At 39.2% G+C, this 13,651-nt stretch overlaps 1 protein-coding gene across 1 annotated transcript; it reads left to right on the forward strand.

Moving 5' to 3' along the window:
• Nucleotides 1-7,099: 7,099 nt before the first annotated feature.
• Nucleotides 7,100-13,546, forward strand: cdc23 (CDC23 (cell division cycle 23, yeast, homolog)). The gene is made up of 16 exons (XM_030438774.1): nt 7,100-7,250; nt 7,901-7,973; nt 8,999-9,136; nt 9,241-9,283; nt 9,383-9,488; nt 9,577-9,709; nt 9,927-10,104; nt 10,196-10,293; nt 10,461-10,542; nt 10,781-10,934; nt 11,020-11,139; nt 11,261-11,336; nt 11,431-11,492; nt 11,705-11,783; nt 11,935-12,054; nt 12,895-13,546. The coding sequence occupies exons 1-16, from the start codon at nt 7,138-7,140 to the stop codon at nt 13,045-13,047; spliced, it is 1,728 nt and encodes a 575-aa protein (XP_030294634.1). The 5' UTR covers nt 7,100-7,137; the 3' UTR covers nt 13,048-13,546.
• The last annotated feature ends 105 nt before the right edge of the window (nt 13,547-13,651 follow it).

The raw sequence follows: 13,651 nt of genomic DNA on the forward strand, positions 1-13,651 counted from the left end.
CATCCTCACCCCCTCTCTGTGCTGCCATATCCGCCCTGTATTACATCTCTTGATAATTATGTTTGACTGGTTGATTATATGTCTAAATTCATCCGTGCACCATAACTCCTGCAGTTGACCAGGGCCACTGTGGTATGAAATTATTTAACCCGGAGCATGATTTATTTTTATTTTTTTCAGTTAGAATATGATGTAATGTCTGGTTTTAATCGAGGGTAACTGAAACTGACTCTGTATAATTTGTTGTCACCAGCTGGCTACGCGAGTGCTACCAGCCCAAATCCATACTGCTCAAAGAGGACCAGGAGTACGAAGGGGTATCGCCTTACAGGAAATAATACCAGCGGTGTAAAAGCATATCGCTGACGGAGATTTTCCGTATGAATTAGTCACCTACATGTTCCCCCGTGTTCTGTGAAGTCGGACGGGGGGTTGTTGCCTGTAACATTAGATTTATTGTGTCTGCTCCCGCTCCTCTCAGCACCTGTCCCAAAAGGCAAATTAATCCCAAACTCAAAACATATCCCTCTCTCTCCCCCTCGGTGCATAGACATGACACATCTGTCTCAGCCATTCTGCGCGGCCTGACGTGTTTCTGGGACACATCACATGCCACCTTGACATGAAGGATGTGGCTACTGCAGAGCTCCGGCTGGCTGGCTGACTGACTGACTGACAGAACGACTTGAACGTTAAGAGTTTTTTCTTTTTTTTTCTTTCTGCAGAATCCCCCTTCTTCACCCTCTCTCCTGCTCTCCTCAAACAACCTCAATCAAAACACTTTCTTCACGGTAAAGAATAGCACAGAATGTCTGGCTGCCCAGCTGCGAAAGCTGGCAATAGGCGCAGAATAGAAAGACACTTTAGATCATGAGAGTGCTTCATTATCATGTACTGAAAAACCTGCTTTACTGCCTCTTAAGATGTATTATTCAAGTAATTACATTTACTCAAGAACTTAGCTACAAAATTGAGGGACTGCACTTTTTTTTTATACTGCCCCTCTATATTTAAGAGGGAAATACTGTAATTTTATTTCACTACATTTATCTGTCAGCTTACAGACTAAGATGTTACACACAGAAAAATGATAACGCGCTTATAAATTAAAACGCATTGTTGAAGATTAAAGAATAATTGGACATTTACATGTTTTGTTTGGTAAATGACTCACAATGACCAAATGTTTTGAAATCAGTACCTTAGATCACTTTAGCATGCAGCCATGATACGGCTGCCATGTAATCCTTTGGGGCAACTTCAACTGTCGAAGTTCACAAAATTGTCAGTTGTTACAGTTGTTGCCTCATCTAGATTGTTTTGACATATTTGTTCATGAAGTCTTGGTAAAACCTATCTCCGGTCTTAGTTGCCCCAAAGAATTAGGTTGCAAATTATGAGGCAAACTACTGGACGGATACCAAAACTTTTGGCACTTATGAAACCTTTTCCCACCAAGGCATGTTTATATAGAGACCAGGTTTAAAAATACCGAAATCCCCCCATAAATCAGTTCTGCCACCAACGTTTTTGTCCGTTGACCCCTCAAAATTCAACATTTGTATTTGCGGCCCCTTGTTACATTTCAGATGTCTATAAGTCTATAAGTTGTTGACAGAAAAAACTGCTTTGTTTGTCTTATGTTTTTCTTTCCTCTCTTGTTATTCATTCATCTCTCAATGGCTCAGATTTATCTTACGATGCTCCGGAGGTGGTTAAACGCCGCCTGCATATTTGATCCATTAGTATAAATGTATCTTACAATGTCCTATGCAACAATCTATCAGCCACAGGGGTCATTTTGAGTGCTTTTGTTTTGATACTTTAAGTACATTTAGCCATTTGTAATACTTCTGTTCCTTTGCTTAAGTATGATGGATTGGAGTAGTTTTACATCACTGCATTGGTACTTTTACTTATGAATCTAAATAATGCTTCTGCCACTCATATTTTTTATTTCAAGATAAAGGTCCAGTGCAGAGTAGAGCGTGACTGTGTCCCTGCGCAGGCAGAGTGGTGCAGTGCTCAGGTGGTGGCTGTCCTGATGAGACATGGCTGTTGGCTGTTATCAGTCCAACTGAACAACATCAACAGCCAATCACAGGGTCATACGACGGGCCCTGAAGATCATCACCAAGGGGGACTGGGCAAATCTGGAAAGCCACGTTTTCATGCTTACTTACACAAATGTAACAGATACACACACATGTTTTACTTCAATGGTGAAATACTGCAGGCACTATGTCATTCACAGCCATTAATAGAGTATTGTGGTTTAAAAAGTGTCCTTATATGAAAAAAAAGAACAGCAAATCCAAATTTTATATGATAGTGTATTATGTGGATTGTTGGGAACAGCTTTGAATCCCAAGGGGAAGGCATTTTACACACGTGAACAAACACACAAAAGAAACAATCGAGCTCATTGTAGGCATACTGTCGCCTTCAATTACACAGCTGTCTCAAAATTCTTCAGTCTCAGCAGCTCCATCATGCACTTCACCAGCCCATACCTGAGGTGTGTGTGTGTGTGTGTGTGTCTGTGTGTGTGTGTGTGTGTCTGTATGTGTGTGCGCACGGGGAACGTTTAAGTGAAGCACTATAGAGGCAAGAAGAAAATTGGACATCAGAAATGTGAGTTTGAGACTGTGTAAGAGAGAGGGAGAGACAGAACTTTGATGAAAACAAGGAACTGAAGATGGGCTGAGTGAAAGCGATGGGCTATATGGCCCATCTCTGCACCTCTTTCAACCTGCTCAGTGAGCCATGTGCTCGGCCTTGTAAACTGCAGTGCTACTTGATTACTTTGTCAGTCTTCTTAACTGGCTTTTTGCTCTGTGGGGTAAAATAAGGAGACGCGTCGGACAGAAAGTGTCCAACTGAGAGTAAGTGCAGGGAGGTGAGTGGAGACACTGCATCCAAATGAAGGGGGAAGTATATTCAGCTGTCTTGTGAGTGAATAATGGAGAATCATGATCCACGTCGAGTTTTCTGACAAGCTGGATTTCATGTGTCGTATCAAACCAAACAACCAGACGCTCAGGACTGTGCAGTATTTCAGTAGAGGACCCACTCTCCCTCGGCTGATGCAAAAACTGTTCTGTGTCATCCTCACGTCTCCTTAAGGAGAGCTGAGGGACCGGAGTCAATTAGTTCCTCATACCAAATTCCCAGTTCACTTCTTTGGATAAAATTCAAGTAATTAAATAGATATTATAAGAAAGACATTTCATACACAGTCATCCGAAGGTCTTTCAAGGAGAGGGAAGGAAGCCAAGCACTTCTAAGGAAAACAGATAACTTATTTTTGCTTTGATGATTTAATCTTCACAATGTTTAAAACTTTTGTTTTACACTAACGAACTTCATTGGGTATTTTTTCCCCCCTCCTGGTCAAGGTGAATTCAGTTAGACAGTGCCACCCCTTGGCAAAACTGGGAACTTCTTCTTACAACCTACCCCCATCTGCCAAACGTCTGCTCACTGCATGTGCTTTCAGTTCCCAAGCAGGGCTGGGATGTGACAGATCACATGCAAACAAGATTAAATGGCCAAATTACTAAAACAGGTGAATGCAATCATCACAGTGCATCATTTGCAATTAGATTAAGAATCAGTCACACGATCAAGAATTACTTGATTTTTTTTTTTTTGATTACATATTTAGAATATGAAAATCTTTTAAATTTTGATTTATTTTCATATCAGTGGAATACAAAGCCTTTATTCTCATTGTACAGAATATGATGTACAACAGCAGATAATCATCATGGTAGTAGTAAACAGTAGAACACTAGAATTTTTCTAAAACTACTCATCTAGAATAGTAAAAGTAAAAAACAGTGCAACATGCATTAAATATATGTAGCATTGCACGAGAATAGTTGCAATGCTTTGAAAGTAGCTGTTGCACTGAAGAAGAAAAAACAGTAGGATCTGTGTAAATCCAATTGTTGTGGCCGCTTCCATATTTTTAAAACAGCATGTAATATTCCCAATGTTTGATTGTGAAGTAGTGCAAAATTAATCAAAAAGTATTCAGTTTGGATCACATTCTTCTGTAATCAAATGGATTATGTTTGGGCTCAATTGCTCACTTGCATTCCATTCGCTCTTTTCTATTGATGGATGAGGCAGCTGTGGACATCAGCCTGTGTGATCAAAAGACACTGTGTGCTGCAGTGTTCCCTGTGTGCATGAAAGAGAGATGACGCATTTCTGCTCCAAACTTTACAAGAGAAACTTGAAGAATGAACCTCTTCATGATTGAAGTTGTGTGCGGCAGTTGTCATGTGGGTTTTAGTGTGTGAACACCTGTTGGCCTACTGTTTTCAAGGGCGCAGGCATGCTGGTCCTCTGAGTTTTTGTTTGGACTCAATACATCGTCATTGTATACACTGAAGCCTTTGGAAGGGCCTATACTTGGACTGTGTAAATGTAGATGTTAGACGCTCATTGTCTGGTTGATCTGTCTTAGTGTCATTGAACTTATGGTTGAACACTCCCAAGTGAACCCAACTCCATTTTTAATTTAACAAGAGTCATTAATCGTGACATTATGCCGAGCAGAAATAGAGAGAATTTGAGCATTACACACAGAGAAGCTGTGTAATGTGGTGGAAATCCCCAAAGCCAGTGGTGCTGCTCATTTTGACTGACAAGAACATGATGAGCCTTGTCAGCTCTGCACCAGTGAAGCAAGGCCGATCACAGAGAGCAGTGATGGGGGCTGGGCAGGCACTCAGATAAGACACATTCTTGGCTCAAGAAGCAGTCATAAAAAGTGAAAGTAAAAAACTCCTTTTCTGAGCGAGATATTGATTAAATGGGTAACTGCTGTTGCGATGAAAACAAACGCATATTATAATGTTCAGAAAAATCAAAGATCCTTTATAAAGACGTGAATAAAGTTTTAACCTTCCTAACGTCTATCCGTCTGAACTATTCAGCTATGGTGCATTTTACAATCATATTATCAGCAGCGCTTTTGCCGTTGAGAAGGCAGGATCGTTGTGAACCAACGCAGTGTATTCTGTTATAAAACTGAAGAAATGTGCTATGATTACAAGAACTGATGAAATTTTGCGGCAATGCTTCTCAAATGAATGTCAAAGACTCAAAAGTCTCTCTGAATGCCAGTGGCTGTCTAAACGAGACGTGACACAGTAAAAAACTTTGTTTCTTTAGACTTTCATACCTCAGACATAATGATCTGAAAGTTTGCTGTGAGTGTAATTCTCTGTAGATCTGCCTCAGCCTATCTTTTAAAGAGCCATACAGGCAGGTTGACCTCTTCATGCGCAACAAAGAGAGGTCTGAAAATAGACTGTGGGTTAGGATTTGTGCTCCTGTAAATAGTCGCAGGGACATTATAGGGGTCACCAGCAAGCATTTCAAGGCTGGAGGCCAGGCTGTTGCTGTGCAAATGCCATATATGTACATAGGGACATGGACATACAGGACTGGACTGTACTTAGGAGGAAACAGAAGTTTGTATGTTTGCAGTACTAGCTCCAAGAATACAGTTCATCTGAACCAAGACTTTTCACACTGACCTTAACTCAGAAGTGTACAGAAAGCCTAGAGGTATAGCAAGTCTTAGGGTCCACATTTCTAATCGACTTCCATTTTTTTTACAATTATTTGACTGGACAGCGAACACCTCACCGCTTTGCTGTAATTTCAGTTCACAGCAGTTGTTTTAACCCCAGTATTTTGGACATGACCTCTAGGAGTCAGGGTTAAACCCTGCTCTATAGCAGAGTTAAGCCCAAAGCTAATGGTGGGGCTATCACACATTTGAAGTTCTGAGTGAGAAAGGACTGTAAGCTCATGGCTAACAGAGCAGTAAACTCCAGGCTATTGTAAGTCTCAGACAAAGGCTAAATATAGAGCGAAGGTCCTGCTGATGTTGTGATGTCTTTATCCAGTATATGATTGAAGGTGAGGAAAACAAGGCAGCACTATTGCTAAATGCATTCAAAGATTGTGTGCATATAAATGTAACAGAATTGTTTCAATTGTTTAGAAAATGAAAAGCTCATTAATATGTCTCAAACAGAGCTGAAAATCGTTGTACAAGAGATGGGAGATGTTACTAAAGGCTACACTGAAGGTTATACTCTTGTGTTACACTTGTAGACTGTCCTTCCTTGTTTACCTTGAGTTGTGGAGAAACAATGATTCAAATGCACATATTGGTAACATGACATTGGAGAATCTTCACCCTTCATTATCGTCACTACCTTTATTTTTAACAGTGGGGGTCACTGAGAGCAAACTCTCTTTTGTAATGACACCCTGAAAACAACACATATAAAAACCACATTTAAAACAATGAAAAAATGTGCAATCCACATAAGGCAATGGAAGTAACGCCATTACAATTAAAACACCTACATTTGTATCACTCCCTGTCTGTAAGAGGGTTAAAGTGACTAAAATTGATTTCAACATCTACACTCACACCGCTCAGTATCTATGAACAGAGACCAGCTGATCCCATTCAATCAATATAAATCTGTTTAAGAGTTTCTGCAAGTTGTTCCATTGGTGTGGTGCATAGTATTTTAGTGCCACTTTCCCAATCTCAGTATTGACACAGTAATCCTCAAGGACCAGAGACCCTGAAGATCTAGTGCAGTGTGATCTTAATTTGGGGTTTAGACAACATTGAGAGGTATGAAGTCACCAAGAAGTGCTTTTTATATAAACCTAATTTGGACGTATTAATACAAATTGTAAGATGGTGAGATCTCCTTCAGTGATTTTTTTATGCGTCATTGTTTAGCAGTCTATATAACTATGCTGTCGTTGATTTTTTTGTCTTCATTATAGCCTTTGTTTGATAATGTGGCTGTTATATGAAATATTGTGAAAAATATTCAACTTGGATTTAATGTTATTAGGCTAAGTACATGTGGGTATGATGCAAAGTAGTCTATTGTGTGCTGGGGGGTTTAACAGGTTATGAATAGAATTGCAAACGCTGTGTTATTCTAACTAGACCACAGATTTACTCAGAAGAACAAGTCCTACAGGAAAGGGGAGAAAAGTGGAAGCGGAAGTGATGTCATCCTTGGTGGGCGGGACTACCTCTTTGTAACTTCCACCAATAGCATAGTTGCTCGCTAAAATATGAAAATGGCGGCTCTCTGTAGTGAGTTTGGGGACCTGGTACAAATCAAGAAACAGCTAATATCGGTGATATCGCTTTGTAAAGAAAGAGGACTTCTACACAGCGCGAAGTGGTGAGTCTGACTGTGACTAATGTGCCATTAACTGCCTTTCTTTTCGCTCTGTTGTCTCGGTTAGCAAGTGTTAACGCCAGTTAACAGTCGGTTAGCTTACGTTAGCAGTGCTATTGAGTGTTGACAGTCTCTTTATAACCATTGTGCTAACGTTACATTTGTTTACTGAATACATTAAGTGTATAACACTATTAATGTTGTAACTTACATCAGCAGTGAGCGTCGTTAAATGATTGCTTACGTCAAAATACGAGAGGTTGATGGATTTTATTGTTATAGAAAGTAGAGCATCCTGAGACCATAACACTGTGAGTCTGAGATCATGTGTTACTTCATTGTCAGGTATCTAACTGAATCACATAGACGTATGATACCATTGTTATCAAGTTGCTAATGTGTAGCCTTAAAGTTATTTTATTTCATTTTACCAGTACTGGGCTCGTTTGTAGTAATTGTCAGTTACTGTCAATTAGAAAATCTTGAAATGGCAAAGTTGGATTTAAAAGACAGAAAATGTGTGCTGTTTTGCTTGCTTTAATTAGAAATCTAGTGTGATAAGACTAAACCCCTAATCCTCAAATGATCCTGTCTGTTATCAGTGGTACAGGTATGATACTGTATGTCACATGCCTCCTGCATTTGCATTACAGGGCTTCTGAGTTGGCATTCGCTCTGGATCGTCTTCCCAAGGATGAATTACCTCCGTCACCACCTTTTACTGAGGTACACTCCCATGTCTGATGTATTTTTGTGCTTTGAAATCATTTAATTTATGCTGTATGTCAGTATCACAAATATATAGTATATTAGGTATCAGCTTGTTCCAGTTCTTCATTGAAGCTGTATGATATTTAGATTCATGGTTTATTCTTCACTAAGAATCCATGTTTTGACATTTACATTCTCACTCAGTCAAATGAAAGTATTGTAGATATGTTGTGCATGATTTTAAACACATTTACCTAAATCCCATTTAGATTAGTCTCTACTGAAGATCATCTATATGAATGGATGAAAGTATAGTTTTAACAATAGTTATCAAACAGGAGTAAATAATGAAATTGCCAGGGGAATTCTTTGCCACAAATTTAGTGCAGTTGTGAGTATTTACGGCAGCAGGATGGCATATTTTTTGGATCTCCCATAGTGCACATGTTTAACATAATTAATGATAGCAGTCACCCAACGTGGTCTGTCGCTCAAAAGGATGCGTCAGATCAGGATTTGGCCACACAGGCGATACCTGCTCGTAGGAACAATTCCATTGTTAGTTTTGGCCTTTTTGTGACATTTGTTGACAGAATATCACTCGACCTTTCTTTTTGACACATTATGAAATAAGCAAAGACTTGCAATTGAGCATTAAAAAGTCAGAAAATTGTATTACATAAGGAAGAAATAAACAATGTGAGGTGTAGTTACATGTGAAGTGTGATAATTCCATTCAATGATAATCATTGGTTTCCCTTTTTTTTAAGCAAGGGCAGTGTTACACTGCCCCCCAGTGACAGCTTTTATGTAAAAAGCAAAACTGGCCGATAATATATTTAAACTTTTTTTTAAAAGGGGGTAAATGTATGATTTGCTTTAATGTATGTTGTTTTTGTACTTGCTTCACTGAAAATATAATTTAAAAAAAAAGACATTTGCCTTTTTTCTTTCTTTGATTAAGTTAAGTTGATAAAGATGAATTTATCAACTGAATTATTATTTATTTATTTATCTTTGTCTGTCTGCCCGAAACACAGGACGATGCACAAGACCTGGATGCGCTCACACTGGCCAAATCCTACTTTGACCTGAAGGAGTACGACCGTGCTGCTTACTTTCTGAAAGGCTGCTGCAGTCAGAAGGCCTATTTCCTCTATATGTATTCTCGCTATCTGGTAAGATCTAGATATCTGGCATGCCCACATCATTTGTTCCTTGGTTTCATTTAGTGACGAGACCGATTTCACTTTTATTTAAACGTTGCTTTCTTTGTCTTCAGTCGGGCGAGAAAAAGAAGGACGATGAGACAGTGGACAGTCTGGGTGAGGACTTGTCTGTTCGGGCCATTTAAAAGAGCACTCAAAGCAAATTATGCACTTTTATCCCTGAACCACTTTTATGTCTGCTGTGTGTGATTCTAGGTCCTCTTGAGAAGGGTCAGGTGCGCAACGAAGCCTTGCGAGAGCTGAGGGTGGAGCTTAGTAAGAAGCACATTGCAGGAGAGTTGGACGGATTCACCCTCTATCTGTAAGAAGCTTTCCGCAAAAGTGTACACACTTTCCTCAGATTACACAAAGGAATACAGCAATCATAAACTGTGTTTTTGTGAACACAGGTATGGTGTGGTGCTACGAAAGCTGGATCTGCTGAAGGAGGCGGTGGAGGTGTTTGTTGAGGCAATTCACTCACTTCCTCTTCACTGGGGCGCCTGGCTGGAGCTTAGTAACCTTGTAACCAACATTGAAATGGTAAATGCCTTTTGTGTTTACACATCTAACCATTTACACCCCAAATCAATTCTTATAACACCGTCTTGGGACTGTTATACACATTTTCATCACAGAACAAATGCAGAACTTTCTAGTATTTAATCAATGTGAAGAAGCTCAAAGAAAGCTCTATCTCGGGTAATTATAGACACTAAAATGATTTAATCTCCATTGGTCCGTTGGTCTTTCTCCCCAGCTGAAGTCCCTGTCTCTGCCAGACTGCTGGATTAAAGACTTCTTCATGGCCCACATGTACACAGAGCTGCAGATGATCAAAGAGGCATTGCAAAAATACCAGAACCTGATCGAGGCCGGCTTCTCTAAGAGCACTTACATCATCTCCCAGATTGCTGTTGCCTACCACAACATCAGAGGTATATTCTGCCTCTTTTCTGAACTCTACTTGTCAGAACAATGTTAAGGGAAAAGGTTTAATCTTACAGCACTTTGTCTCTTTCATTCCAGATATCGACCAAGCTTTGGCTCTGTTCAACGAGCTGAGGGAGCAGGATCCGTATCGCATCGACAACATGGACACATTTTCTAACCTGCTGTATGTCAAAGTGAGTTCGCCACTTGTAAAATCTTATTGATTATTCATTAAAAAAGTGTTTCTTAACTTATGCCTCCCAGTTGTTTCACAGAGTTGATAGAGGTCTAAATGATAATAAATCCAAATTATTAAAACTGTTTTTAGTTCTGTTGCTGATGGTAATGAATGCTTCCACAGAGCATGAAGCCAGAGTTGAGCTACTTGGCCCACAACCTGGTGGAGATCGACAAGTACAGAGTGGAGACGTGCTGCGTTATCGGTAAGGGTGGTGCCAATCTGATTAACAATAATGAAGATAAATTCTCCTGCCAAATTTTCAGAAATTGAACAAATAGTTAATGCATACATAAAACTGACTGATAGATTCATATTATATTGGCTTAGTTTTTCTTTTATTTCATCTCTTATAAAACATTTGTCAGCTGCTCTGACAACATTTTGAGACATTATTCACAATTACAGCAATGTTTGCAATAAGTTGCGTGTGTCATTCACAGGTAATTATTACAGTTTACGCTCTCAGCACGAGAAGGCAGCCCTATACTTCCAGCGGGCCCTCAAACTGAACCCCCGCTGCCTTGGCGCCTGGACTCTCATGGGCCACGAGTACATGGAGATGAAGAACACTTCGGCTGCCATCCAGGCCTACAGGTCAGCTCAAAGCAGCTTGACGGATTCACAGCAGCTTGTATTGTTGTGAGAGTTTCCTTGTTTTTACCTGTACTCTGTCCATCAGGCATGCCATTGAAGTGAACAAGCGTGACTACCGTGCCTGGTATGGCCTGGGTCAAACATATGAGATCCTCAAGATGCCCTTTTACTGTTTGTACTATTATCGAAAGGCTCACCAACTCAGGTATGGAAAAAAAAAAGGTGTTTTATTGCAGGACAATTAACATAATTTTGGGAACAAAAATGTGTTAGAATATCCAGTCCTCAATTATGTTTTTTTTTGACACGGTGATGTATTTTTCCAGGCCCAATGACTCACGCATGCTGGTCGCACTGGGAGAAAGCTACGAAAAACTGTCACAGCAAGTGGAAGCCAAGAAAGTATGTTCCAACTGTCAGTGAGTCATGGTTTGTGTAATAAACTCTCCAAGGTTTCTGACTTGTTTCTGATTTGACATATTCTGTTTTTGTCTAGTGTTACTGGAGGGCTTACTCCGTTGGAGATGTGGAGAAAATGGCTCTTCTCAAGCTGGCAAAGTGAGTGTCTGTCAGTGTAGAATGAGGAAATGTAATTTCGAAAAGTAAGACGAAGCAGATGATGTGGTCTAAAAATAAAGTGGTGTCATCACATTTTCTTCAGCGTCGAGCACAAAATAAAGATCTGGTCTGCAGCTTTATTCTTCTGTCAGACTGCATGTTTGTATCAAACAGAAATAGGAGCTGGATTTAAATTATTTTATCTTTGTCAGGCTCCACGAGCAGCTGAATGAGTCCGACGATGCTGCCCAGTGTTATATGCTTTACATCCAAGACATTTTCTCTTGTGGGGTAAGCATTTTCAAATATCATTTATATGTCCACAAAATGTATGTGTAGTTTTAGGCTCTACAGTTAAGACAAATATCAATACAACAGCATACAATTCAGGCCATGTGTTTCTTCGGGCGAAATATGTGTCTATAAAATTCCGTCTCCACAGGAACAACTGGAGCATGCGGAGGTGAGCACAGCCCTGCGCTACCTGGGTCAGTACTATTTCAAGAACAAGCTCTACGACGAGGCGTCCCTCTGCGCTCAGCGCTGTTGTGACTACAATGATGTAAGTGCACCTGCATGATCACAAATAATAAACACTGTGTTGAACGTAATTGTTATGTGCGACTATATATTGTCTAAAATGTAGGATGTCATTAAGTGTTTCTGGTTTTAAAGGGACAATATGTAGTTTTGGAGGAGAAATACAAACTCTAACTAAACAAGCTTTTCTCAGAGGAAAATACACACACACACACACACCAGAACACAGCTTGAAGCTAGAAAGGTGGCAGGGTCAGCAGAATATAAACAGTATGAAACTTTGTTGTCCTTTTGAAGGTCAGTTGGTTCATTCAGACTTGAAAACAAAACGTTTATTGAGTTTGTTAAGGCATTTAAAAAAATCCGTCAATGGAGATCTTTCTCTCCTGATTACAACTTTTTACCTAAAACTACGTAGTGCGCCTTTTTTAAAGGCTGAATTACAGCAAAGTGAGGTAATTCTGTATTTACCAGGCTGTTCTACTTGTTCTAATACTGGCCTTTACCCTCTCAGTCATTATATCCACTTATACACTACTACTAATTACTTCCAACTAATCTGGAGGTATTTGACCACAAATATTGTGATTTTGTCACCCAGTTCTAGCAATTGAGATGTTAAAATATTGATATGTATCTTGGAATAGCTTTTTTTTTATATATATATATATATATATATATATATATATATATATATATATATATATATATATATATATATATATATATATATATATATATATATATATATATATATATATATATATATATATATATATATATATATATATATATATATATATATATATAAAAATGTATGTAGTAAAACACTAACTGGTGTCTGTGGTCACTCTGCTTGTAGGCTCGCGAAGAGGGAAAGGCTCTGTTGAGGCAGATCTCACAGGTCAGAGATCAGATCGAGACGCCATCAGCAGATCTGTTCGCTCCACTTTCAAACAACAACACTCCTGTCAGGAGGGTGTCTCCACTGAACCTCATCTCCTTCACACCCTGACACTTGCCCTCCTCTTCACTTGCTTCAAAATGGACATTTTTTTGTATCCTGTGATATAGTTTCGAGGTTTGACTTTGCCAAAACTGTTGGAAGGATTTTTGTTGACACATAGAATGGTCACTGACATTAAACTTACTGACATTTGTTTATAAAATGTGCGATCCTGATGGGTTTTTGTCCAGGATCAAACAAGTTCTACTCTGCAAATGTGAAAGCAATTAAAGGAAGCGCTGAAGACAGTTGCTTGATTTACATACTGCAGTGAACCTTATAAGGTTTTGGAATAGATTTTTTAAATACACTTGCAGCTTTTTGTATAATTCAGTGCCCAATCAAGAGTAAATATTCTTCAGAGCACAAACACAGTGCAAAGAAGGGTCACCTTGACTATTTACATATACACACACACACAATGTTTTGACTTGCAGTCATAAATCGTGCCTCATCAATGCTGTTTATATGTAAATAGTTTAAATAAAGCATACCTGTTATGTAAGGACTGGCTACCTTTTGTGTTTTCATTTTCATGATATACATGAAATTGCTGCAGTACAGTTAATATATTTCAAAACAGGAGAATAAAATCCTTTCCTTTTTGCTGTAG

This window comes from Sparus aurata, chromosome 13 (genome assembly GCF_900880675.1).
Source record: "Sparus aurata chromosome 13, fSpaAur1.1, whole genome shotgun sequence".
NCBI classification, from domain to species: domain Eukaryota; kingdom Metazoa; phylum Chordata; class Actinopteri; order Spariformes; family Sparidae; genus Sparus; species Sparus aurata.

What these genes read in the sequence shown, in the direction of transcription:
- cdc23 (XM_030438774.1), top strand. Translation starts at nt 7,138, where the DNA reads ATGAAAATGGCGGCTCTCTGTAGTGAGTTTGGGGACCTGGTACAAATC. An exon ending in CGTCACCACCTTTTACTGAG is followed by an intron (nt 7,974 to 8,998) that starts GTACACTCCCAT and finishes CCCGAAACACAG; the next exon opens with GACGATGCACAAGACCTGGA. An exon ending in AGCAAGTGGAAGCCAAGAAA is followed by an intron (nt 11,337 to 11,430) that starts GTATGTTCCAAC and finishes GTTTTTGTCTAG; the next exon opens with TGTTACTGGAGGGCTTACTC.